The sequence below is a fragment of the Thermobia domestica genome, chromosome 4 (assembly GCF_964235325.1).
Source record: "Thermobia domestica chromosome 4, izTheDome1.hap1.1, whole genome shotgun sequence".
Lineage (NCBI taxonomy): Eukaryota > Metazoa > Arthropoda > Insecta > Zygentoma > Lepismatidae > Thermobia > Thermobia domestica.
In genome coordinates, this window is record NC_137457.1 from 322457821 (window position 1) to 322485294 (window position 27474).

Below are 27474 nucleotides of genomic sequence, written 5' to 3' on the forward strand. Positions count from 1 at the left end.
CTTCAACAAAAATATTAAGGGAGTGATTACGCATGGAAAAACTTTTTGTCACAATTATCGCTATCACACTTTACTACAACCATAATTCGCAATAAAGCAAAAAGAGAAATTCTTTGGTTGGATTATTTAAAGTGCGAGTGACTTCAGCCGAAGCAGTACCTCTCAGCTGCACCTGTAAACCCCCACAAAAATAAACTATTCCGCCTCTTCCATTTAACATTACCCGTTTCTTTCAAACACTGATTGAATTATTCAGGTAGAAATAAAATTTTATTTTCAATTCAAGACTTTTAATAATTATTGAGACTTCTATATACAAAAATTCCAATCAAAACTTTTCGTTGAAAATTAACTAAATATATCTCTTGAATTTAATAAATTAAGGAAATTATCACAGATAAAAAAAAGGAAAATGGTCGTAACTCTGGATTGAAGCAAGCTTAATATCATCAAATCTTTAATTACAATAGCTTCTTGAAAAACACTACAGACTGCTCTAGAAGGAATAAAGTATAATTTTTTGTGAGTCCAATTTTAATTCTTCCGTAATCTATATTCTAATCACCCGAAAAATGAGATTGATGATTTGACTCTAATCGGTTTTAGTTTATTTTAATTTATATTTTACTTATTTAAACCAGACAGCAATTTATTACGTTTAATTTTATGAATACTATTAACGCAATTGGGTAATGAGTGAGATGAAATTCTACCAAAACTTACTCTACCACTACTCTACTCAACCGTAACCAGTGATATTAAATACTCTGTAATACTCACCAGATTCAAATATCTAATATAAAAACATTCTTACGCCTTTATCCAGAGACTCCACATCACCACCATGGATTGGAATTTGACTTTCTCTACTTAAAAACCAACTGCCATACAAAAATGAATGAGTCCCAATTTTCCCCAACAATATTAATTGCAAAATTTAACGATTTAATTACAAGCTCATTCTAGAGTCAGAAAGTTAATTGGATTTAAAAAAAAATATTTGAAACTTTAAGCAAGGAATTATAGCTACAATTCAGAGCTCTCCCTTTATAATTTACTTCAAACTTCCGGATTTTAATTACTGAATTTTACCGCAATAGAATATTATACACTTTAAATTCAGGTATTAATTCAAACCATTTTATAAAGATCAATTAATTCTTGAAATTGTAAGTTTTATAACCTGCATTAAATTGAGTATTACTACAATAATTCAACACAATTTTATCAATTCTAAACAAAATTACTACTGTTTAAAGTTAAATTTATGATAGTCAAACAGGTTATCTACTGTAGTTAGTTAAGTGACAAAGCGACATAACTATCTGTTTTAACCGAATTTTACAAGCTTGTTTTAGTTTGGTCAAAGGGTCTGAACTCCCCTCCCGAGTACTCCAATTAGGCACAATTCTCCTACAAAAATTAAATTACCAGCTAATTTTAGTGACTTTAACTCACATATTAAATGGATATTCACTACTAAATTTTTATTCCTATCTTTTTTTTTAAACCTTCTATTGTAGTAAGAACATTGAATCACAGCCTTTTTTTTTTTTTTTTTTACTTTCAGTCACGAATTATTTAAGCTAGGAAACTAACCCATCTGATTTAAGCATATTAAAGACAATTAACCTCCGATTTAGTATCAAAATTAATATTATAGATTCCGTAATAGAAACTTTTTAACTCGTAAAGTCAAATCCCTTTAAACTCAATATCACACAATTCGCACTAGAGGCACAAATCCAGCCGAGAAGACAACTTCACTGCTATGTTTTTCCATGCGTAATGACTCAGCCGTCGCTCGCTCGCATGAACGAAGCCTGGTAGGGAGGGAAGACTCCACCCACCCACCAAGGCCAGATCAGCGCAACCGACAACTGTCATCACGCGTACACCTCATTGCCTCCAGAGCAGTTGTTTACAAAACACCTTTACTTCGAAGAACAACTCAGCAAAAGAAGCTATTTTCACAATCTTAAAAAGTAAAAAAAAAGAATATTTTTTTTTTTTTAAATTTTCATATAAACGACCATTTCAATGTTACTTGAATGTCCTTAGATTTTTCATTATTTTCCATTTCTGTTATTATTTAAGTCCATGATTTATTGCATTTCATTTTCTTTCTTTTTTTTTTTTTTAACTTGGAACGTGCACACGTTACAGACTGAGACATATTATTCGTTATTATTTTCTAGAATGCAATAGTATGAGACAAAGTCATCACGTAGAATTAATTGTGTGTTTTCCAGGCATTGTATATGATACTTGTTTCGAACTTATGTTTGAACAGCTGACTTCCTTCGGATGGTTATTATTTTGATTTTTTGTGCAATGTATTGTGAGTATTTATTTTCTATAATCTAGATATATTTACCAATATCGTTAGGCACAAGCTAATTCATCTATTCGAGATATTTCTAAATTTCACCAGCTAATGTCAGCTATTTGGTTTCTAACTACTGAGGATAGAGATCATGCCATTCTTACTACATGAGTGAAGTCTGCTTTGAGTCTTTCTTTAAAAGAATCTGGAAAGCTGTAACAATGATTGTGGATATACACTACAAAATATTTTCGGTTTCCTGTATTTGATAAACGTTTCGAAATTTTGCGTATTGTTTTTACCATCGTCTCTTCTAAGGACGGAGGGTGTCCGTGGACATTTTTTTTTTCTAACTGCTTTGGAAATCCTCTTTCTCTTTTTGTTCTATGTTCTATGAGAAAAAATGATAATAGAGTATATACGCTTTTCTCTGAATTGGAGAGTGTACCTCCACGTTGTAGCTGTATTTCTTCTATGCTTTTTTTCAGAATAATTTCAAAGTGAATTCTTATTCCAGTTGTTTACTTAAAATTATCTTTACTATATTAAAACCTTTCTATTTCAAGTGTGCCCCTGCTGGCGCTGATGTGGATGTGTGTTTACCCGTACCTCCCTTAAAAGACGAGGGACAAGTTGCTTTGCAATTGTTGGACGTGGAAGCGTTGCCTCAATGAATTATTTAACGGACTACACTGTGCACTGTCTTTGCAATACTAAGCTATCCTACAATTTTTACGCGGCCGCGGTGGCTCACTGGTGGAGCGTTTACCTCTGTTGCTTGCGGTCCCGGGTTCTATCCCCGTTCCCACCAAGTGAACCTTGTGGTGGACAAAACGCCGTGTGCGTGGGTTTCCTCGGAGTTCTCCCGTTTCCTCCCACTTTCTTCATTCCACCATTTCATTCATTTCTAACCACCACCGTCTCCTTTAAAGGAACCGGCATAAACCGGAACCGGTTGGACGTAAAGCTCAAAGATTTCCTACATTCATCAAAACCAAAGGACTGAATGACAAATGCGCAACACAACCGAGGTTATTGGTCAATACCAAAGGATAGAATGATAAATTCGTAACACAGCCGAGGTCATTCAGTTCTTTCCCGTAAGCAAAGGGAAGGTATCGTTGAGTAAGGCGGCTGCGGGGCCAAAGTATGTTTCACATATTTTTGTTGAAAAAAGTTACACTTTAAATAGAAAAGCTCTATACGTATTATTGATGTAAACATAGGTGTATTTTATTATTTAGGATTATTGCCTTGGTTTATTTACTTTTATTTAAATAGTCTTTATTATGGCAGAAAAAAATATTTGCGGTTTTCCCAAATTTGTTATGTGACATTTGTCAACTTAGCCTCCACTTACGGTTATTTTGTTCAGTTGTCGGTCATCCTTCTTTTTAGTGAATGTTTATTGTTATTAAAAAGAAACACAGTATTCGCACTGGCTTTATGAATAATTAAATACTTTATTCAACTTGATTGGATGTTTATAACAACAGGTAGAGATATCTTGGGATGTGGGCATATAAGAGCTCAAAAATACACCTTTGATAGTTGTGAATAAAAATCATTACTTTAAACAACCATTATAAGGAAGTCTCAAGTTTTTCCATTTTCCTGTGTGTGGGGGACCACGGTGGCTCGGTGGTAGAGCATTCACCTACCATGCAGTCAATTGATTGATCCCACCCCGCGCCAAGTGAATTTTGTGGTGAACAAACACGGTGAGTGTGAGTTTTCTGAGGGTGATTCCCTTTCCTCCTACTTTGCTCATTGCACCATTTCATTCAGTTCTCATTACTCACTCTCTCCTTCAGCCTAGCCGGCTTACTGTGGGACGTAAAACAAAGATTTTATTTTTTCAATATACGGTGCATCTAGAATGTGAAATTACACGGTAAGATTGCTATTTTTATATTTAGACATTGCTGTTGCATATATTGTTGAACATTTTCATTGATATATTTAAGTCCTATTCTAGTTTGGTCTTAGTACGATAACAAAGAAGTAGTAATCGTTGGTTTGAAACGATTTATTATATTTCTATTAAGAGAATTTCACTAAAATATGTAAGTTACCATGAAACACAAGTGGGAAGAAAAACCTAAGTTACAAAATTTTAAGTGCGAGAAGATAAGTCAAATTTAGTCATACATCAATCTTTTATGATAATAACATTGCAAAAATTCATGTAACAGGTCTTCACAGAAAACACTTCTTGAAAAAAGATAGAATTTGTCGTTTAGATTGTGTTTTGTTTCATTTTTTGCATCCATTTTTAATACATTTTATTTAAGGGTACGTAATAAAATCCATTAATTACAATAATTCATGTTCAAATGAATCAGAAAGACTTTGGATAGAAATATTATCTTCTCGACGCCTTTCTAACATTTGTTTGAAATAAAATATGACAAGGTAAACTCCAAAAATTAATTGAATTAGTCTCACAATGAAAACATTTTTATATTACAACGTTATATTCTTAAAATTTTGCAACAATGTAGCTGTTCATTTTATTTTGACATCGTGCAACGACAAACACGTTGATTTTATTTGAATATAAACTTTAAGATATTAAACTGATATGATAGTTTTGTTTATATTTGTTAGTTCATTTACTAAATGCAAAATGTCCAGTCTCAAAGGTGACGAAGAAAATTCTGTTAGAAATTGTACCAAAATCATAAAACTGAAAGTAGGTCTAACTTCCTTGTGATTCAACAGTCGTTCTGTATGAGTCTCCGTAATGTAGCATTTTGAGCTTTGATTTAGTAAATTACTGATCCGTATTATAATCAAGGTGGTGCGAACTTTCTAATCAACATCGTCCCACATAATGCGAATTGACTTAAAATTCTGAGAAAACAATCTGACTGAACAATTATAACGAAAATATTTAATTTCTTGGTTTCAAAGTAGTGCCTTTTCTTATAATTATTATTTCTTACCTAAGTATGGAAAATTATAGAAAACCCATTTCCTCTAAACATAAAGCAACACTTTAGGCCAAATATGAATGTATGGTACTGGAGTGTCAACTTGAACAGCAAAGTGTGGGTGGTTGAATTACTAGAGATACTGCGTAAAAAATGTAGATATAAATTTTTGTGAATACGGTTCGGATTCCCATCCTTTTCCTCATATTTTCTTTTCCTTTATTACACTGCAAAATCTTGAAAACGCTTTAGCATGTAGTTGTGTTACTTTGATAAACCTTTTGCATGATCATAGTTTGCTAACTATAACTTGAGCACGTGTAATTTCAGACAGGATACGCCACATGAGTTTTCTTTTCCGTCATCCATTCTGTTCTTTGTTTAGGCTTATAAAACAGACAAACAGGAAATATTTAACATATATAAATGAACTAATTATCTTGCCTTACAGCAGTATAGACATTTCGTGCAATGAAACGTTGCTGACAGTATTTGTACTTAAATGGTTGAGAACATTCAACAAGCTATTCCTATGTTCAAACCAGTGTGGTTTAACGTTTGTAAAAATTGTAGAGTAGGAAAAAATAATTTTCTTTTTAATTCATTAATTGTCCAAATGTTGTGATCGGCAGAGCAGTTATTATATATTCTATCAAGCGCAGAATAAAATTTGTTCATTAATTTAAACTGTACAATCTAGTTAATAGTAGGCTAATAAGTTCTTAACTTTCTTTGCAATAGAAGCATTAAACATAATAAGTTAAACGGCACAACAAATAAGATTTTGATAGATTACAAAATCTCAGATGTGAAAGGACAATATTATTATATAAGAATATTTTTATTGCAATAACTAATATTACTGCACATAGTAAAACCGAGAGTTTACTATTAAGTCTCCGAACTATGCTAATCATAAGTGTCGGAAGTCCTGTGGAACGGCTACCATTTTACCTGTCGTCAGACAGAAGGGAGAAATTGCAACGGTAATTGAGGACCTAGTTTGTGCATAGTGTTCAACGTCTTAAGAGTAGATCTATTTTGCTCCGCTTCCTTTCTATTTAAACCACAGCAAGTATTAATCAACTGTTTCCAGTTTCAATGTTGAAGAACGTAATCGGTGCCATATAACAAGTAGCGGGTATTGGAATATCTATTTAGCGTCTACATACAACTAAAATACGAGTTCCATGTCGTTGTCAGGCTGTAATAAACGAAGAGCAATATAATGAACGATACGTGTTTTCAGATTTCAAAATAATCTCCAGAATCGGAAAATTTCGCCAACGTTCCTGCAGCTGCACAATTCACTGGTGGTAAATCTAGTCCGTCGTAGATGCAAAGTTTAACAAGAATGCTTTCTGCAGGTCTTTATTACTTGTGAATGATCTCTCACCGAGGAGGTTGCTGAGGGAATGAAACAGGTGGTAATTGATTAACGCAACGTACGATGAATAAGATGAATGACATGCTGTCTTCCAGATCCTCTTCGCCACATGTGGTATGGCATCGTCTTGCAGTCGGAGCATATTCTTGCGATTTAAAAAGACCAGCTCATTCTTCTGCAACGCACGGTACAACGTTTTCAACTGCTGACAGTAGAGATCAGTGGCGATAAAGTAATCAGGTGGAAGAAGGTTGTAATGCACAACTTACTGCCAATTCAATGATACAGAAAACATAACCTTTTATGGTTGCAGAGGTGGTCTTAAGATCCGATGATCTTTCACTTGGTGACAACCAATATCTAATACGCTTGGGAGTGTCATAGAGAACCATATATGTTCAGTGATCAAGCGATGAAAGATGAGTGCTTTTGAGTGCCGAGTGAACAAGGACAAACGGGCTGTAACTTATTGTTTCTTGTCTGCCAGCAATTTGTTGGGTACCAACGTGCTTAATTTGTATATCTTCTCTATCCCATGTAATTGCAGTCTGACTTTTAAAGCTTAAACATGGAACACCCCTGCACGTTCGAAACACGTTTTACTACTGTGTTCCTTGGTGGCTGCTTTCAAAACCTCATTATCCGGCGTATGTGAGATTCATCCGAAAAAAGTCACATCTCCCGCATGAAAATTCTTGATCGAATGCCTGACAGTGCGTTCGTTACAGCCTTCTCCCTAAATTCTTGACATATGTGGCGACCTGATGCGGCAGCTGACAAGCCACTTTAGAGTCATACATCAAACACACGCGAATTACCTGCAAGCTGCATTGATACTTCCGATTCTCTTCGACACTTGACGAGCTATGACTGGTGTATGTGCACAACGTGCCTGTATTACTGAAGGTCGATCATAAAATAACTGGCGATCACTTGGAGGCCGCGAGCGTGATTTCGTCTTCTTTCTGTGAGCGCTTGATTAATGAGGTTAGAAATTGCAAGAACTTTATTTAGTTACCTTGTATATCATATCTTTCTGCGGCACTTTGTTAAATCCGCACGTAGTATAATATGCCGGTCCTTCCGGATTCAACACCGATTATAGAATAAAATCATCATCAAATAGGAACAAAGGACTGTTTGGGTCCGATTCAGCGTCTTAAAGAAAAATAAATTTCCATCAATAATAATCAAGTAAACTCGGTAGTAGTAGAAATTTCTTAGTATTTTATGTTTCAGAATTGATTTTCATAGAATTCAAATCAGTAAAATATAACAATAAATGATTTATTAAGTGTTTAAAGTGTAAGTTCTATCTTCTCCGCTAACTCCATATTGAAACAGGAATTAGTGGTAGATACAAGCCTTTTGCAGTTTGAAAAATGGTAGGTCAGAATGACTTGCTGTTTTTCAAAAATTTGCGCACAAGTATCGTTCTTTTAGTACCGAAAATGGATAAAAGTAACTAGAATATTCGTTTTGAATACTGTTATTTATGTAAAAAAAAAGAAAAAAACAAGATATCTGGTTCCTTTTAATCAGTTCATTTTCCCAACAGTAGTTTTTTCTTCTTTGTTATTACCAAGTTCAAATAAGAAATTCGAGGAATAAAGTTTCCAGTTTCAACTCGAACAACCACAATATAATAATCATAATAAATACCAGCAACCGGTTTATTGAAATAGAATTGTGTTAAAAAGGTACCATCTCTTTCGTTATTACACCACTGCGACGAGAAGTGGTAAAATGTACTCTTACTCTTATTCAACGTTGATAGACGTTTAAAACAGGAATGAACAGAAAGATGTTTTTTGAGATTGAACCAGTATGTTAAGTGAAATACTACCACACCTTTTGTACTAAAATTAAAACTTGTAGAAAGTTATTAGTTCTACCGTCTTCAACGCTTAAATCCATGGGACAAAGCCGGTAAGGGTTATCGAAAATCCATGATTTGGAATCGATTCAACATCACCAAAGAAGTTATCTTCATGCTTGTTATTGTAATAATCTACTTTTGATAGTTATAGATTAAATTCAGATTGTACGGTAACACTTGGATCATTAATTCCGAATCAATTAGATTTTTTATTTTTTTATTTTACTGGATGAGTGCTGTCTAAATCGTCATCAATTAGGGAAGCAGGGGCCGCGGTGGCTCAGTGGTAGAGCGTTCACCTCTGGTGCTAGGGGTCCCGGGTTCGATCCCAGCCCTCGCCAAGTGAACTTTGTGGTGGACAAACACCGTGTGCGTGGGTTTTCTCGGGGTTCTCCCGTTTCCTCCCACTTTCTTCATTCCACCATTTCATTCATTACTCATCATCACCGTCTCCTTTAGCCTAACCGGCATAACCGTGGGACGTAAAACTCAAAGATTTCATTTCATTTCATTCAATTAGGGAAGCCACTAACCATGTATGCACTACACGTTGAAAATAATATTCCATGATATCAACTTTACTGAAAATACGGAAAAGTCATCGTTACGTGTTTTATTTCAGAACATACTCACCTTATTTCTTTTTTTAAAAAATCAGATTAATATACTTGTCTTACGTTTAGTTACTCTCAGACCTTTTAATATTGGTAGCTTGGAATTAATTGAGGCAGATCACTATCTTGCCATACCATTAGGAAAATGATAGTTGTGTGAGTTTTGGAGAGTATATTGTTCTCTTGTTCATAGATATAGGCCTGTAGTATGCACTTCAACTCCGCAAAACTTTTAGGTTTACTATAGCAAAATAGGTCGTACTAGAACCGTTGAATTGCGCTATAGAATGAAATTTTCCAGTTCTACGTCCCACCGGTATGACGGCTAGGATAAAGGAGACGGTGATGGGAAATAGTTGCAATGTTTAAACGAGGAAAGTGGGAGGAAACGGGAGAACCCCGAGGTAACCCACACACACGATGTTTGATTACCACAGAGTCCAATTGGGTTTATGCTACTAGTGTGCAACACAAATTATAGTCATAATAATATTGTCCTTATAACGTATAATAACAGTAACAATCTTTGATATCTTGCATAACGTTCTCCAGGTCTTTCGTATCCAAGTGGTCAGCGTGTGCTCCTTGGGCGGGCGAGACCCGAATTCAATTCTTGGCAGGAGCTCATTTTGTTGAGATTCCACGTTAAGGTTTAGTTCCACGTCAAATATAATTCTTGACGCTAAACTCAAAATCAAATCACTGTTGTTATTTCTTTCATGTAATTGCACATAATAATTTTGCTTTATTATGCGTCAGCCAATATGAATAATCAGATCATCTCGTATGAGATTAGTGACACATTCACATTCTATGTAGATTAAGAGAAGACCCGTCGTGCTTTTGCTACTATTCCCATCAAAACAAGTTTATAGAGTAGTGCACTGTTTTTACATATAACACAAGCTCAAAAAGCACTGTAAAATATAGACAGAGAAAACCATTAGGTCATGACAAAACCGTGAATTTGGGATCATTCCATTAGATTTGCGTTCATTGCGATTTTTGAACAATTTCCTATCTATAGGATTTTAAATTGTTTTTAAATATTATCGTTACAGGCAGTTAGTACGAGCAAAACCAGGCTGAAGTTCGCACGAACGAATAGATACTTATAGTTTACTTCATTTTCAACTCTCCTTTCCTTGGGGCCGCGGTGGCTCAGTAGTCGAGCGTTCGCCTCTGGTGCTTGGGATCCCGGGTTTGATCCCAGCTCCCGCCAAGTGAACTTTGTAGTGGTCAAACACCGTGTGCGTGGGTTTCCTCGGGGTTCTCCCGTTTCCTCTCACTTTCCTCATTCCAACATTTCATTCATTACTCATCATCACCGTCTCCTTTAACCTAACCAGCATACCTTGGGACGTAAAACTCGAAGATTTCATTTCATTTTTTCTCCTTGCCTTATAGAAACTAGTTTTAAATTGTTTATTTCAGAAATAACTACTCCCAAAAAGAAAACTAATTTTATTTTTGTGTTTGATATATTTATTATTCTTCTAAGACTATAAACCCCATTCGTTGAGGAACGAAATCAATATCTTTATTCTCCTAGCTGAAGAGAATATGTGAGTCAGCATTAACCGGTGTAGTAACCCAAGAGATACAAGCTCTATTGTTCTAAACTGTTGTATCTTGTTCACTGTATTCTAGATCGTCAAGGATAAGTTTCATATTGCCCTCAAGTAAACGAATTAATTCAGACTTAGTTAGCATTACCTGGTTACATATATAATAGAAGTAATATTGAGCTTCTTACTACAAATACATTGAAGAACTTATATTGGTGAAATGAAATATTTGTACTGTTAAACTCATCCCACTCTATGTATCTAAGACGAATTCCCAGCTATTACGTTTGTTCCTGTAATACTGATTTGAACATCCTTAATGACCTACAGGACAATAGCAGCAGCTAATATCGAAACACTCATTCGTGGCCAAAAGTGAATTATCTTTCCTATTATCATATGAACGAATTGCATTTCTGCTCTCGAAAATGTGAAAATTTTGAGCTGGTTTGTATCAAATAAAGCAACAGTGTCTAATTAATGAGAGTGAAGAACGTAATATATGGTTCCAAGTTTTCATTTTTTTTTTTTTTTTTTTTTTTACCCAAAACAGATTAGAATACGGAGTACTATCCGAAATAACTCTCTATATAATAATATATTATTAAAGATGCATTCACTGTTTGCCATAATTTTTAACGCACTAACAATTTTTAACGCACCAAATCGTGTTTAAAAATTCAACAGAAATTATTTCACGTAATTACAAGAAGACTTGCGTAAGCAAAATACCTAATGATAACTCGATGCTTTAATAATATTAAATCGGTTCAACTAACAGAACATAAAGGGAATCAAGAAAGAATTAATAATTGTTTTCGTATCTTTTAGCTTATTCAAAGTCTTGATCAATGTAGCTATTACGAGTCGACATAGTCCGGCTACACCTTAAAATAATGGTTTGCTACTACACGTAAATCTTACACTTATAACCTGAAAATTAAACATGATAATTCGAATCTACTCCACACGGATATATGTATTCCTAAATTATAATAATTATTAGAGTACAACTCAGACGTATGCATATAAGATCAGTGACTTGCTTGATTCCTCCAAATTGTCTTTTCCTAGCAATAATAAGATCTAGGACACGAGTTCTTGGATTGTTCACGAAAGAGGTTAAAGGAGGGAAAATCGAATAAATACTCATCTGAAAAAATATACCTGGTAGAACTCTTTCAATACAATAACTAATGCGAAGAATTGTTAAAGCAACAACAAACTTCAAATGAGACTAAATTATTGAAGATGACTACTTGTTTCAGTAAGAGAATAAGACATTTGTGTAGTCAATGTTGCGGGGAGCAGCATTTTGTTGTAAATCCTGTGCTAGTTTTTATCATTCGTTGATATTAGAAACTTCTATGTGGCTTTCGGTATCAATATGTCAATTTTAGCCACAGAAAGTTATATCAATGTCCGATTAAAAAATCTGTCAGTTGCAGATGTTTCCTAGCAGTGAACTATTATATTATTTTAGATTTGACTCTTTCGAGTTCAAGAGATAATCCTATTAGATTTAGACCTAATCTGAACAAAAGTTCATTTAACTTTTTTTTGTCGAAAATGAATTAAGTCATGTATAAACCAGAAAGCTGTCAGGCAGCATCCCTTATAATGTCATAAGTTGATATTCAATTCTTTCGCCACTAGTTCAAAAATTACAAATTGGAATTAAAGGCTTCTGGTTCTCAAATTCTACCCAATGGTTAAGATATATCTCTATGTGCTTATAAAGACCCAAAAGGTGCTACGTAAACAGAAAAATAGTAAAATAATATTGTTGAAGCAAGCTTCAACAAGGTCCAGTGCGTAATGTAGACAGAACCAGTTTTATTGTATTTTTCAAGTTTTTCTGTGTATTTGGCAAAATTTTAAGAGTTAGGAATGTTTTTTTCTTTCTCCTGAGAGGTTTTGATTTTAACACATAGCGGTTCTTCGAGGCGCAGTGACGAAATATTCCTGCATCTACTGTTTTCTCATTTCATATTAGGAGAGAAATAAGTAAACTATGAATGTGACCGGCTCACTTACTAAAAAATAAAGTTAATTATAATTGGTACATGATAATAGCTACAACATGATGTTTCATAACGTCCTTAAATATGCAAAGTGTAAGTGCATTGAAGATATTACTCGCCCATTTTTTCCTTGGAGTCGAAGGTTTTTTTTTTATTATTATATCGTTTATTTTTGTGGAAATATTAAAAGTAGTATAAAAATGGTGGTCGTCATAATGTAACTTGGTGCGGGTTCTGATAAATGTCCATCTTCATACTGATTTTTTACTTTAATTTTGTAATGTATTTCTTCATTTTTTCAACGTTTTCCGTTTTCGTAATTTTAAAGTATAATTAGTAAGTTAATTTTTCCTATTTTGTTATACAAACATTTCTAGTGTTAAGATTTAAAGAGATTACGGTAGTATATTGTAGGATAAAGGGAAGTATGATTTGAATGATGTCTATGAATTCACTTATTCATGTTCACTAACCTCTGATATTAACATCAAATCCATTTTACTCGACAAATTATGTGTATGTGTTTGCAATTTTTGATATACTAACTTTGTGATTACATAGTAATATGTAATACCTTACGTCGAAAATTTACCTCTAAATATGAAAACTTTTATATATAGTAGTTAACTTTATATATCAATGAGTAAATTTAAATGATATGTTCACAGTTGAAGAGAGTTTACCAGTATTGGTCCTGAATTGAATCGATGTCGCGTTAGTAAGATTTGTGATGGACAAACATGGTCTGCGGAGATTTTCCCAGGGTTACCTCGTTTCCTGCTACTATGATTTATAACATGTTTTTATCATCACTTTCAATTTTAGGGAACTCCTTAATTTAGATATTTAGTGTTATATGTTTTTACATGCAACAATTCCCTTGTTTTTGAATATTGTTAAACTTTTATTAAATTTTTTGTACTTCTTGGTTTAATTTCTTTGTGTGTTAATAAGTGCATTCTTTTCAGCCAAAGAGATACGCTGATCACACAAAAAGATTTAAGTTCTGATCCATCTAACAACTGCGAAATTTCTATGAAATTTGACGTAGCTCTTACAGGAAGACAGCTTTCTTTGAATCACAATTTACCTGATAAAGGTGAGAGAGAGAATGTATATCAAGAGTGTGGAATGAGATGTATTGAAAATTCAGTGTCAGCACAGCAAACGAAAACACATTTAGGTGAGAAATTTGAGGAGTCTGGTAAAGGATATAGCGATAAATATATTTCAGAAGTCCAGATGTTGAAACGCACCAATGAAAGGATTCATAAGTGTCAGCAGTGTGGGAAGGAATATGTTCATAAAGGCAGTTTAAATGTCCACATGTTTACCCACGGCAGTGAGAAGCCTTATAAATGTCAAGATTGTGGAGAAGGATTTGTTCAAAAAATAAACTTAGAGGTCCACATGTTAAGACATTTAAACGAAAGACCTCATACTTGTCAGGAGTGTGGTTCAGGATTTGTTCGAAAATCACTTTTAAAAGTTCACATGCGAATACATACAAACGAAAAACCTCATATATGTCAGGAGTGTGGTAAGCAGTATTATCACAAAGAAACATTGAAAAAACACATGCTAACACACTCGGGTGATAGACCGTATACTTGTCAGGAGTGCGGTATGCGATTTTCTCTAAAATATTGTTTAAGTACTCACATTTTAACGCACACAAAAGAAAAACTTTTTAAGTGTGATAACTGTGGTTCTGAATTTTCCCGCAAAAGTAGCTTAAGAGTCCACATGTTAACACATATTGGAGAAAGAGCTTACAAATGTGATGATTGTGGTAAATCATTTTTTCGAAAAGAACATTTAAATGTTCACATACTTACGCACGGAAAAGGTCACAAATGTCAGGAATGTGGTAAAACATATTCTCAAATCTATTATTTAAAACTGCACATGTCAGGGCACAGTAATGAAAAAATTCACATCTGTCATGCGTGTGGTAAGTTCTTTCAGCGGAAACAATATTTAAAAGTTCACATGTTTAAACACACCGGACTTACACCTCATATTTGTCAAGAGTGTGGGAAGGGATTCTGTCAAAAAGGTAATTTTAATAGACACATTTTAACGCATTCTGGAGAAAAACCTCATGTATGTAAAGATTGTGGTAAGAGATTTGTTCAAAAATGTCACTTGAATACCCACATACTTACGCACACACGTGATAAGCGTCATACATGTCCGGTATCTAGTAAGGGATTTGTTCAAAAATCTAGCTTAAATGCCCATATTTTAAAGCACAAAATAAAACCTTGAATCCTTAACTAACAAGTTTATATTTTATTACACATCAAAGGAAAACTTCGTACTTGCTGATTGTATGGTAAAGAATTTGTTCTCAGATTCATTTAAGTGTTCACATGGTATTGCACCGAAAGCAACTTTAATACAATAGCGTGATAACTGATCTTGTAAATAAGGAACCAAGTGTCAGTGTTGTGTAATTCTAGATCGAACCTTGAATCTAATTTCATTTTGTGATTTTATGAGTAGTTGTAGCCGAAAAGAAAAAGGGCTAACAAGCTAGTTTTAAACGTACTTCGATGCAGTCAGTGAACCTTGGCAGAAATAGTTCCAAACAATAATCTTGTTGCGAGCAGCATATCTATATTATACTTTCCTTCGTATGGCAAATGAATTACTAGATTGTATTTGAGAACCAGATTTCTGTGGAGAGGATGGCCCAGAAGAGGAAATTGCGGCAGACGTAATCCACACCCTCCTTGTGCAGTGCATAGTGAAACGCGAGTGTTATGCAATCATTCCCTACTCTCATTCCATGCCGCTAGCGCAAACTGAAAGTAGAATTGAGAAACATTCTTATAAATCGAAAAGACCACCTAATCAAAGTAAATGATTTTAAGAAAATAAAAAGTAAAGTAATTATTTTGAACGCTCAGGTTTTTAAATATATAATTTGCTTGTAGTTTACGTATTGTACATTGTTTTTTTAGTCATACTACATAGTACTCATAGTTTTAATCTCACGTTTAATTCTTAGCTGTAATCGCTTGTAGCTTTGCAGGGCGTTGTAACAGTTTATAGATTATTTGCTTTATTCATTAATCTTTACGGCAAGCACTCTTCTCTCCCTCGATATCTTTCCAGCGGTCCGTGGAGACGGGGATTGCTTGTATGGTTTATGATGACCTCTTGTGGGCGCTGGAACCCACAAAACCAAATTTTGGAGCAAGTGAAACAAAAAGGGAGAGAGATAATATGTAGTTTTATTTACGATAAACCCACAAAGGTAGGTCATAGTTTACATAAAATTATCTTTATTATACTAAAACCTTCCTTTTTGAAGTGTGCCCCTGCTGGCGCTGATGTCGATGTGTGTTTACCCGTACCCCCCTTAAAAGACGAGGGACAAATTGCTTTGGCCGAGATTTTGCAATTGTTCGACGTGCAAGCGTTGCCACAAGGAATTATTTAGCAATTCTAAGCTATCTAATGATCTTCACTCTTCAAAACCAAAGGACTGAATGACATTCGCAAAGTATGTTTCACTAATTTTTGTTGAAATAGGTCACACTTAAAATAGAAAGCCTCTGTAGACCTTATTAATTTAAACATAAGTGTATTATAATTTAGGATTATTGCTGTTTTACTTATTATATTTAAATACTGTTTACTACGGCAGAAAAGAGAATATTTTCGGTTTCACCAGATTTGTTCTGACATTTGTGAACTTAGTCTCCACTTACGGTTATTCCGTTCAGTTTTCGCTTATCTTTCTCTTTAGTGAAATTTTTTTGTTGTTATAAAGATAGAAATCACACTGGCTTTATGAATGATTAAATACTTCATTGAACTTGATGGGAAGGTTTTACCAACAGATACAGATATCTTGGGATATTGGATATAAGAGCTAAAAAACACACCTCTGATAGTTGTGAATAAAAATCATTACTTTAAACCACCGTTATAATGAAGTCACAAGTTTTTCCATTTTCCTGTGTGTGGGGGGACTGCAGTGGATCAGTGGTAGTGCATTCACCTGTGGACCATGGGGTCATTGATTCGATCCCACCCGGCGCCAAGTAAACCTTGTGGTGACCAAGGACGGGTAGTGTGAGTTTTCTCGGGGATATTCCGTTTCCTCCTACATTCTTCATTGCAACATTTGATTCTTTTCTCATCACTCACCGCGTCGTTATGCGTAGCCGGCATATTCGTGGGACGTTAAACAGATTTTATTTTTTCCAATATACAGTGCATCTAAAACGTGAAATTACACGATAAGTTTGAAATTTATATATTTAGACTTTGCTGTTGCATATATTGTTTAACATTTCCATTGATATGTTTACGTCCTATTTTAGTTTGGTCTTAGCACGATAACAAAGAAACAGTAGGCCTAGTCGTGGCTTTGAAGCGATTTATTATATTTCTATGAAATGAATTTCACTCAAATATGTAAGTTACCACGGAACACAAGTGGGAACGAAAACTTAATGTACAAAATTTTAAACGCAAAAAGATAAGTCAAATTATTCATACATCAATCTTTTAAAATAGTAACATTGCAAAAATTCATGTAACAGGTCTTGACAGAAAATACTTCTGGGAAAAAAATAGAATTGATCGTTTAGAATGTGTTTTGTTTTCATTTTTTGCAAATATTTTTATTTGCAAATACTAGTTTACGTAACAAAATCCACTAATGACAATAATTCGTGTTCACATGAATCAGACAGAATTTGGATAGAAATATTATCTTTTCGATGGTTTTCTAACATTTGTTTGAAATAAAATATGACAAGATAAACTCCGAAAATTAATTGCATTACTCTCACAATGAAAACATTTTTAGATTACTACGTTATACTCTTAAAATTTTGCAACAACGTAGCTGTTCGTTTTATTCTTACATCGTGCAACGACGAACATGTTTATTTCATTTCAATTTATCCTTTAGAATATTAAAGTGGTGTTATTTTTTTGTTTATATTTGACAGTTCATTTAATAATGTGAAATGTTCATTCTCAAAGGGTGACGAAAAAATTCTGCTACAAATTTTACCAAATCATAAAACTGAAATTAGATCTAACTTGCCTGTGATTCAACAGTGGTTCAGTATGCGTCTCCCTAGTGTGGTATTTTGAGCTTTGAATTTGTAAATTACTGATCCCTATTTAAATCAATGTCGTGCTAATTTTTCGGTTTCTACAGTTGAACTGCTTGTTTAGGTAATTATTTTGTTAACTTATTAGTACACAACTTGCTTTGAATGCAAGAAATATACAGTTTAGATAAATAGGCACATTCTCTTTATGCATAGGTTCGCAATTTCAACCCTGTACCTAGCAATTCTTCCTTTCTGTTCAATGAATATAAAATTCATCTTATTGTAAATGTTATGCTTTATGAAAGCAAATGACTGAAATAGAATAACTACACCAAAAATGCTTCACAGAAAGATGTAAATAGTAGCTTTAAAAGATCTCGAAATAACCGTTAACTATTTATTGTGTTCATATTTATGCCGGGAACATCTATGTGCAGAAAATTGTGGGGCATGTACTATATTTCAGCAATTCTTGCTTTTTTACAGTTTTCTTTCCGCGTTTTTCCATAGTTTAATGATTCGTTTGTAGAGGAAATGACCGGTACAAAAATATTCCCAAGATATAATACAAAATAATAATAAATATAATAATCAGAAATCAAACACACGCCAACAAGCTGTAAACTGTATTGACATTTCCGATTCTGTTCGACACGTGACGAACTATGACTGGTGTATGTGCACAACGTGCCTGTATTACTGAAGGTTGATCATAAAATAACTCGCAATCACTTGGTAGCCGCAAGGGTATTTTCGTCTTCTTTCCCTGAGTGATTGATTAATGAGACTTGAAAAATTGCAAGAACTTTGTTTAGGTACCTTGTGTATCATCTCTTCCTCCGGCACTTTCTTAAATCCGGACGTTGTACAATACACCGGTCCTTCGAATTCAACACTGATTATAGAAAAAAAAATCATCAACAAATAGGAACAAAGAACTGCTTGGAACCGATTCAGCGTCTTAAAGAAATAAAATTTCCATCCGTAATAATCTATAACCTCTGTGGTAGTAGAATTTTGCTACTATAAAAATGATTTTCATAGAATTCAAATCAGTAAAATATAACAATAAATGATTTATTAAGTGTTCAAATAATAAGTTCTATCTTCTCCGTCAACTCCGTATTGAAACGGGAATTAGTGGTAGATACAAGCCCTTTGCAGTTTGAAGGTTGGCCACCGTAGGAAGATGGTAGGTCAGAATGACAGGCTGGTTCTCAATAATGTGCGCACAAGTATCGCTGTTTTAGAACCGAATATGGATAAAAGTAATCAGATGGTTCGTTTTGAATATTGGTATATACGTAAAAAAAAAAAAAAGCTCAAGATATCGTGTTTCTTTTTAGTCAATTGATTGTCCCAACGGTAGTTTTTTTTCTCCGTTATTCCTATGTTCAAATAGGAAATTCGAGAAATAAAGTTTCCAGTATGAACTGGAATAACCATAATAATCATATAATAATATAATCACAATAATCATAATATAATAATCATATTAATCATAATAAATACCAACAACCGGTTTATTGAAATAGAATTTTGTTAAAAATTGCACCATCTCTTTCGTTATTACACCTCTACAACGGGAGGTGGTAAAATATACTCTTACTTCTTAATCAACGTTGATAGACGATGAAAACAGGAGTAAACAGAGAGGCGTTTTTGCGATGGAACCAGTATGTTAAGTGAAATACTACCACACCTTTTGTACTAAAACCAAAAGTTGTAGAAAGTTATTAGTTCTTCCGTCCTCAAGGCTTAAATTCATTGAATAAAGCCGGTAAGGGTTATCGAAAATCCATGAGTTGAAATCGATTCCGCATCACCAAAAAAGTTTTCTTCATGCTTGTTATTCTAATAAAATCAGAAGTAATAATGTCTTTCTAGTATTTCGAGGTTCAATAGTTTTCGTTATAAAAAAAAATCATATTTGATAGCAAATTGTTTTCTGTCGTTGTAACTTCCTAAATGCCGTTTTAATAAACCGGTGGTTAAAATTATACATTTCCTGAAATTGATGGTAAAATATATCGTATACCCCACTGAAACGGCTCAATTAGTGTGTTCAAACATGAACAGTCTGTTATGGCTCAAAGAGTGAACTGAGGGTCGCGCATTAATCAAGCTTCTAAGACTGGTGGGGGCAAAACAACTATAATTAAATTTAAATTAAATGAAAATGAAATTTTTGAGTTTTACATGCCACGATTATGCCGGTTGGGCTAAAGGAGACAATGATGATGAGAGATGAATGAAATGGTGAATGAAGAATGTGGGAGGATGCGGGAGAACCGCGAGAAAACCGACGCACACGGTGTTTGTCCACCACAAAGTTCACTTGGCGGTAGGTGTTGGGAAAATTGTATCCTCTCCACTGTAAGAGAAAAGTGATAACGTTCATCTTGATTGAATGTGGAATATTCAAGAAGTCCAGATTTTTTTTTTTTTTTTTGGCTATTAGAGACTCGAAATGATCAAGGGCTCGGGAATTTCCCAATGATCTTATTATGAAACATTTTCTCCCTTTTTTTAGTCAAGCCTGTTCTTATTCCGACGAGATAAAGGATAATGTGAATTGAAAAGGTGCTTCATCTGTTACATGAATATCTGAAATATAAATATTTCGGTTCTTGGTTTTTATTAAAGAAGTATGTGTATGAACTATCCAGTTGTTCCTGTTATTTAGGGGTACATTTTCTCTTAATGATATTATGAGCCCGCGGGTCTACGATAGTTATCTCCTCTACTGACGATATCAGTGAATTAGTGACCATACACCCTTAATCTGCTGATGTACATTACCGGTTTTAAGGTTATTGAAACAGATTCGCTGCCAATTACTGACCAATACGTCTAAATGACAGAGGTCAAGGGGATTAATGACATCAGATTACTATTGCCATGAAAACAAGTTTATCGAATAGTGCACTGATTTCACATATAAACATAAGGTAAAAAAAAACACTTTAAAATATAGACAGAGAAAACCATTATGTCATGACAAAGCCGTAAATTTGCGATTATCCATTAGATTTGCGTTAATTGCGATTTTAGAACAATTTCCCATCTGTAGGAAATTGCCGTTTAATATTATCGTAAGAGGCAGTTATTACGAGCAAAACGAGGTTGAAGTTCATAGGAACGAATAGATACTTACAGTTTACTTCACTTTCAAATCTTCTTATAGAAACTAATTTTAAATTATTTACTTAAGAAATAACTACTCGCAAAAAGGAAAATAACTTTATTTTTATGTTTGATAAATTTATTAACCTTCTAAGACTATGAACACCATTTGTTGAAAAACTAAATTGATATCTGTATTCTCCTCGCTGAAGGAAATATGTGAGTCACCATTAACTGGTGCAGTAACCCAAGAGATACAAGGTCTATTGTTCTAAACTGTTGTATCTTGTTCAGTGTACCCGAGATCGTCAAGGGTAAGTTCCATATTGCCCCCGAGTAAACGAATTAAGTCAGACATACTTAGCATTACCCAGTTACATATATAATAGAAGTAATATTCAGCTTCTTACTACAAATACATTCAAGAACTTATATTCGTGAAATTAAGTATTGTGTACGGATTAAACCCATCCCACTGTATTTATCTAAGAAAAATTCCCAGCTATTATATCTGTTACTGTAATACTGATTTGAACATCCTCAATGACCTACAGGACAATGACAGCAGCTAATATCGAAACACTCCTTCGTGGCCAAGAGTGAATTATCTTTCCAATTATCATATGAACGACTTGCATTACTGCTCTAGAAAATGTGAAAATTTTGAGCTCGTTTCTTTCAAATAAACAAACAATGTAAAACTGGTGAGAGTGAAGACCGTAATATATGGTTCCTGTGTTGTATTTTTTTTTTATTTGTATCGAATACAGAGTAATATCCCAAATAACTCTCTATATAATAATATATTATCAAAGATGAATTCACCGCTTGCCATAATAACCTATAAATTTTGTTACAAGCAGCATTTATGTTGAGATCTAAAAAAGAATAACCTCAGCCATTTATTTGTTAAACTTCTAATAAATATTATTTAGTACTAATTTAAACAGACAAAAAATATTACAGAATATATTCTCAATTATTGATAAAAAACAGTTCACATTTATCCTTTTTCAGTTTAGCTGATATGAACTTTGAAAGTATAAAAATTAAAATAGTTATTAACTGGTTTAAAACTAATATTACCGTTCTTTACATCTAGCCTGACGGATTTAAAGCAAACAACTTTTAGTGCACCGAATCGTGTCTGAAAATTCAACAGAAAGTATATGTCGTAATTATATGAAAACTTCTGTAAGCAAACCTACCTAATGATAACTTGATGCTTTAATAGTATTAAGTCGGTTCAACTAACATAATATAAAGGGAATCAAGAAAGAATTAATAATTGTTTTCGTATCTTTTGACTTCTTATTCAAAGACTCGATCCATGTAGCTATTACGGGTCGACATAGTCCGGCTGCATCTTAAAATAATGTTTTGCTACTGCACGTAAATCATACAGTGACTACACAGTGACAGTGAAAATTAAACATCATAATTCGAATCTACTTCACACGAATATATGTATTCCTAAATTATATTAATCGGCTAAATTATATTAACTATATTAAGCACGTAGCTATCGGTATCAGTATGTCAATATTAGTCTTAGAAAGTTACCACCAATGTTCAATTAATATGTGAATTGCAGATATTTCCTATCCGTGAACTATTTTATAATTTTAGATTTAACTCGAGTTCATGAGTTACTCCAATTAGATATAGAGCTAATAAAATCTGAACAAAAGGTCATATTACTTTTGTTTATCTTTCCGGTATCTCCTGCACATCGTCGCTGCGCGCCGAAGAACCGCTATGTTACATTTTTGTCGAAAATGAGTTAAGTCATCCATATAAACCAGAAAGCTCTCAGGCAGTGTCCCTTATAATGTCATAAGTTAATATTCAATTCTTTCGCCACAAGAATGAAAAATTATAACTAGAAATGAAAGGCTTCTTGTTCTCAAATTGTACGCATTGGTTAATGTACACTCATGTCCAAAATTATTGTCCCATGTCTATAAATATATTGTTGTAGGAACATAATTTGATAACGAATTCGCCTGGTTTTTCTTACAATGTTAGTATGTGTATAATCGGCAAACACAAGTATGCAGCAAATTTCATGTCAAAAGAGCAGTAAATAAAAGAAATAAAACGAAAATAATACTTTCCTCTCCATCTAATTTTCGTATTTATAATTCTTTTCCTAAGAAATTTACCAAATAATAAATATTTCCCGATTATACACAGAGTATAAGTCTTATTACCCTGCAAAATCGTTATCAAATTATATTTTTAGAAGAAGAAAGTTATAGATATGCAACAATCATTTTGGACATGAGTGTACATAATTGTCCATGTGCTTATAACGCCGCAAAAGATGCTACGTAAACAGAAAAATAGTAATATAATATTGTTGAAGCAAGCTACAACAATATCCAATGCATAATGTAGGCAGAACCAATTTTATTGTATTTTTCACGTGTTTCCCTGTATTTGGCAAAATATGCAGAGTTCGGAATGTTTTTTGTTCCTCCTGAAAAGTTATGATTTTAACACATAGCGGTTCTTCGAGGCGCAGCGACGACATATTCCTGCATCTACTGTTTTCTCATTTCATATTAGGAGAGAAATAAGTAAAGTATTAATGTGACCGGCTGACTTACCAGAAAATAAAGTTAATTATAATTGGTACATGCTACTAGCTACAACATGATGTTTAATAACGTCCGTAAATATGCAAAGTGTAAGTGCATTGAAGATATTACTCGCCCATTTTTTCCTTGGAGTCGAAGGTCTTTTTTTAAATATATCGTTTATTTTTGTAAAAATATTAAAGGTATTATAAAATGGTGGTCGTCATATTCTGACTTGGTGTGGGTTCTGATAAGTGTCCATCTTCATTCATATGTTTTACTTTTATTTTGTAATGTATTTCTTCATTTTTTCAACGTTTTCCGTTTTCGTAATTTTGAAGTCTAATTAATAAGTTAATTTTTCGTATTTTGTAATACAAGCACTTCTAAAGTTAAAATTTAAAGAGATTACGGTTGTATATTGTAGGATAAAGGCAAGTATGATTTGAGTTATGTCGTCTACGAATTCACTTATTCATGTTCACCAACATCTGATATTAACATCATATTCATTTCCATCGACGGGTTGTGTGTATATGTTCCCAATTTTTGATATATGAATTTTTAGATTACATAGTAATATGTATTACCCTACGTAGAAAATTTGCTTCTACATATTAAAACTTTTATTTATAGTAGTTAACTTTATACATCACAAAGAATATTTAAATGATATGGTCATGGTGTTAGAGTTTACCTATGGTATTGCTCCTGCTTCGAACCGAGTTCGCGCTAATGAGGTTTATGATGGACAAAAATGGTCTGTCGGAATTTTCCAGGGTTTGCTTCTTTCCTCCTACCATGGTTTATAACGGTTTTTATAGTTGTTGTTGTTTTATCATTACTGTCAATTTTAGGGAAAAGGGAAAATCTTTAGAGGTTTAGTGTTATAGATTCTTACACCCAAAAATTCCTTGTTTTTGCGTATTGGAAAACTATTACTTTTTTTTTTTTTTTTGGGTAGCTCTTGTTGCTTTAATTTCTTTGTAGATTAACAAATGCAATCTTTTCAGTCAAGGAGATACGCTGATCATACCAACGGATTTAAGTTCTGATCCATCTAACAACTGTGAAATTTATATGAAATTTAACGTAGCCTTTAGAGGAAGTGAGTTTTCATTCAGTCACAAATTACCTGGTAAAAGCGAGAGTAAGAATGTATATCAAGAGTGTGGAATGAGATTAATTCGAAATTCAGATTCAGTAAAACAAACACATTTAGGTGAGAAATTTGAGGAGTCTGCTAAAGAATATAGTGAAAAAGATAACTTAGAAGTCCAGGTGTTAAAACCTACCAAAGAAAGGACTCATAGGTGTCAGCAGTGTGGGAAGGCATATGTACATAAACGTAATTTAAAAGACCACATATTCACCCACGGCGTTGAGAAACCTTACAGTTGTCAGAAGTGTGGTCAACAGTTTGTTAAAAAAATAATCTTACAAGTCCACATGTTAAGACATTTAATCGAAAAACATTATATGTGCCAGGAATGTGGTAAGCAGTATTAGGAAAAAGGAACTCTGAAGAAAAACATGTTAACACTCTCAGGTGAGAGGTCACACAATTGCCAGATATGCGGTCTTCGATTTTTTCTGATAGGTCATTTAAATACTCACATTTTAACGCACACAAAAGAAGAACTTTATAGGTGTTAGAAGTGTGGTCTGAATTTTCCCGGAAAAGTAACATAAGAGTACACATGTTAAAACATATTGGAGAAATACCTTACAAATGTGACGATTGTGGTAAATCATTTCTTCCAAAAGAACATTTAAGAGTTCACATATTAACGCAAACAAAAGTAATGCCTCTTACATGTCAAGAGTATAGTAAAGGATTTTCTCTGAAAAGTGGTTTAAAAGTCGAGACATTAGAGCCCAGAAATAAAAAGAGTCACACGCGCCTGGAATATGGTGAAACATTTTCTCAAAAAGAATGTTTAAAAGTGCACATGTCAAAACAGAGAAATGAAAAAATTCACATGTGTAAACACACCGGAGAAATACCTCATATCTGTGAAAACTGTGGGAAGGGATTTGGTCGTAAAGCTGATTTGAATAGACATATTTCAACACACACCAGAGAGAAACCTCATACATGTAAAGAGTGTGGTAGGAAATTTGTTGAAACATCTCATTTGAGTACCCACATACTTACGCACACACATGAAAGGATTCATATGTGTTGGATGTGTGGTAAGAGATATACCAGAAAATATAGCCTAAATGCCCATATTTTAAAGCATGTAAAAGCTTCATGAATCCCTAAGTGATGGAAGCTTATATGTTATCAAACAACAGAGGACTTCGTATGGCGAGAATTATTTCTAAAATTAATTTAAATTTTCACATGTTGATATACTGAAAGTAACCTAAATACATGTCAGTAGCGTGGTATGTGATATTGTGAATAAAAAAATATAGAACACTAATACATAAAGAAAAATAGGCTTCTCAATCAGCAATAGTTATGCACTGTTCTTACGAAAGTAGCTTAAAACCACTTGTCAACATTTAGCAGAACAAACCCCTGTAAAAGTCAAGGGTATAGCTGGTGAATTCAATTCATAGGTCCAACGTAAACGTAAGAGACACATTCCAGTACCTCAGCTCGTATTTCCCGTCATTCGGAATTTTCCTCTGCCACAGACGTCACACTGCACCTCTTTCAACACATTCCTTAAAAAACAGTAAATGATCGCTTTTGGTGGGGCCGAGTTGGCCCAGTGGTAGAGCGTTTATCTCTGGTGGTTGGGGTCCTGGGTTCGATCGCATCTCCCGCCAAGTAAACTTTGTGGTGGACAAATACTTTGTGCGTGGGTTTCCTCGGGGTTCTCCCCTTGCCTCCCATTTTCATTCATTACTCATGATCACCGTCACCTTTAGCCTAACCTGCATAATTGTGGGGTGTAAATCTCAAAGATTTCATTTCATTTAACGCTTTTGTTAAAGACCCTTAGTGCTTGTTGTAACGCTGCCTCTTCTTCCCTGTTTTTTGCTTCATGTACCTCAATCATATACTTTTCTCGCTCCTCAACTTTGTTAAAGTGGCCTCAATATAGCTAATTCTGCACTTGCCGAGAACACCGCCCTGTCAGGATCAATCGATCTACTTTCTACGTAAAATTGCTCTGTGAACTTTTAATTTCGCTTCATTAATCATGTTTCTTCTATTTGCCTAAAACAATTCCTTGTTTCTGTGGTGGGTCTTGGAGTCTCAAAAATACCTAATACTGTTATTATGCACCATGAACCTATCTTCTTAAATTCTCTAAATCTAACTTTTTCCCTTTTATCAAAGTTACACCATACTATCCCCTACCATCGTTAAACTTTAGGGTCCTTCTGTTCTACTCTCACTCCCGGTAATAAACCTTCTAAACTTTGATCCTTTTATAGTGGAAAGTATGAAGAGCAACTTAAAGAACAGTGCAGTTATTCGAATTCCTTTGATGCATACCAATGATCAAACAGAAGATAGGCAAGCGCAAAACCTAATGTATATTGGAAATTAAAACAACTACGATGGAAGGAATATGGGTGGACAATGTGATGAAAGATGCAGTACAAATGCCCCCATCCTGAGTTTTAGATGTTGGCCCTAGTTTTGAAAGCGAGTAGGAAGGTGAACTGAAGAATCTGAGTCCCAACCGAAACATGAAAAACTTAGTGAAGTAAGATTTTTGACGAAATATACTAGTCGAGTAAATGGCAGACCGGCAAGTATGTTTTTGCAAAAGTTGGAACAAGGGTGTGAATTAGTAGACATAAATAAAGTAAACATTTGAAACTTTTGCAACATATTTTAGAGCAACCTTTTTCGGGATGGTTCAATGTAATAAAGAGTTCTTTGCATAAATAGAAAAGTATGAAACTTCCTCTTTTAGAAAATTTTAGAAACGATTTTATCCTTGCCAATCGGAATGCTGAGGTTAGAAGCAGTAA

General features: G+C 33.9%; 1 protein-coding gene across 4 annotated transcripts in view; it reads left to right on the plus strand.

Moving 5' to 3' along the window:
• LOC145684395 (uncharacterized) overlaps positions 1–27012 on the plus strand; it is a 42851-nt gene extending 15839 nt beyond the window's left edge. The window contains exons 2-3 of one of the 4 annotated variants that reach the window (XM_081756678.1): positions 15858–15999; positions 24543–27012. In XM_081756678.1, coding sequence (XP_081612804.1) covers positions 15858–15999; positions 24543–24584 — 184 coding nt within the window. In that variant the 3' untranslated portion in view covers positions 24585–27012. The other 3 variants (XM_081756676.1, XM_081756677.1, XM_081756675.1) reach the window with 3 other exon arrangements.
• Positions 27013–27474: the final 462 nt, after the last annotated feature.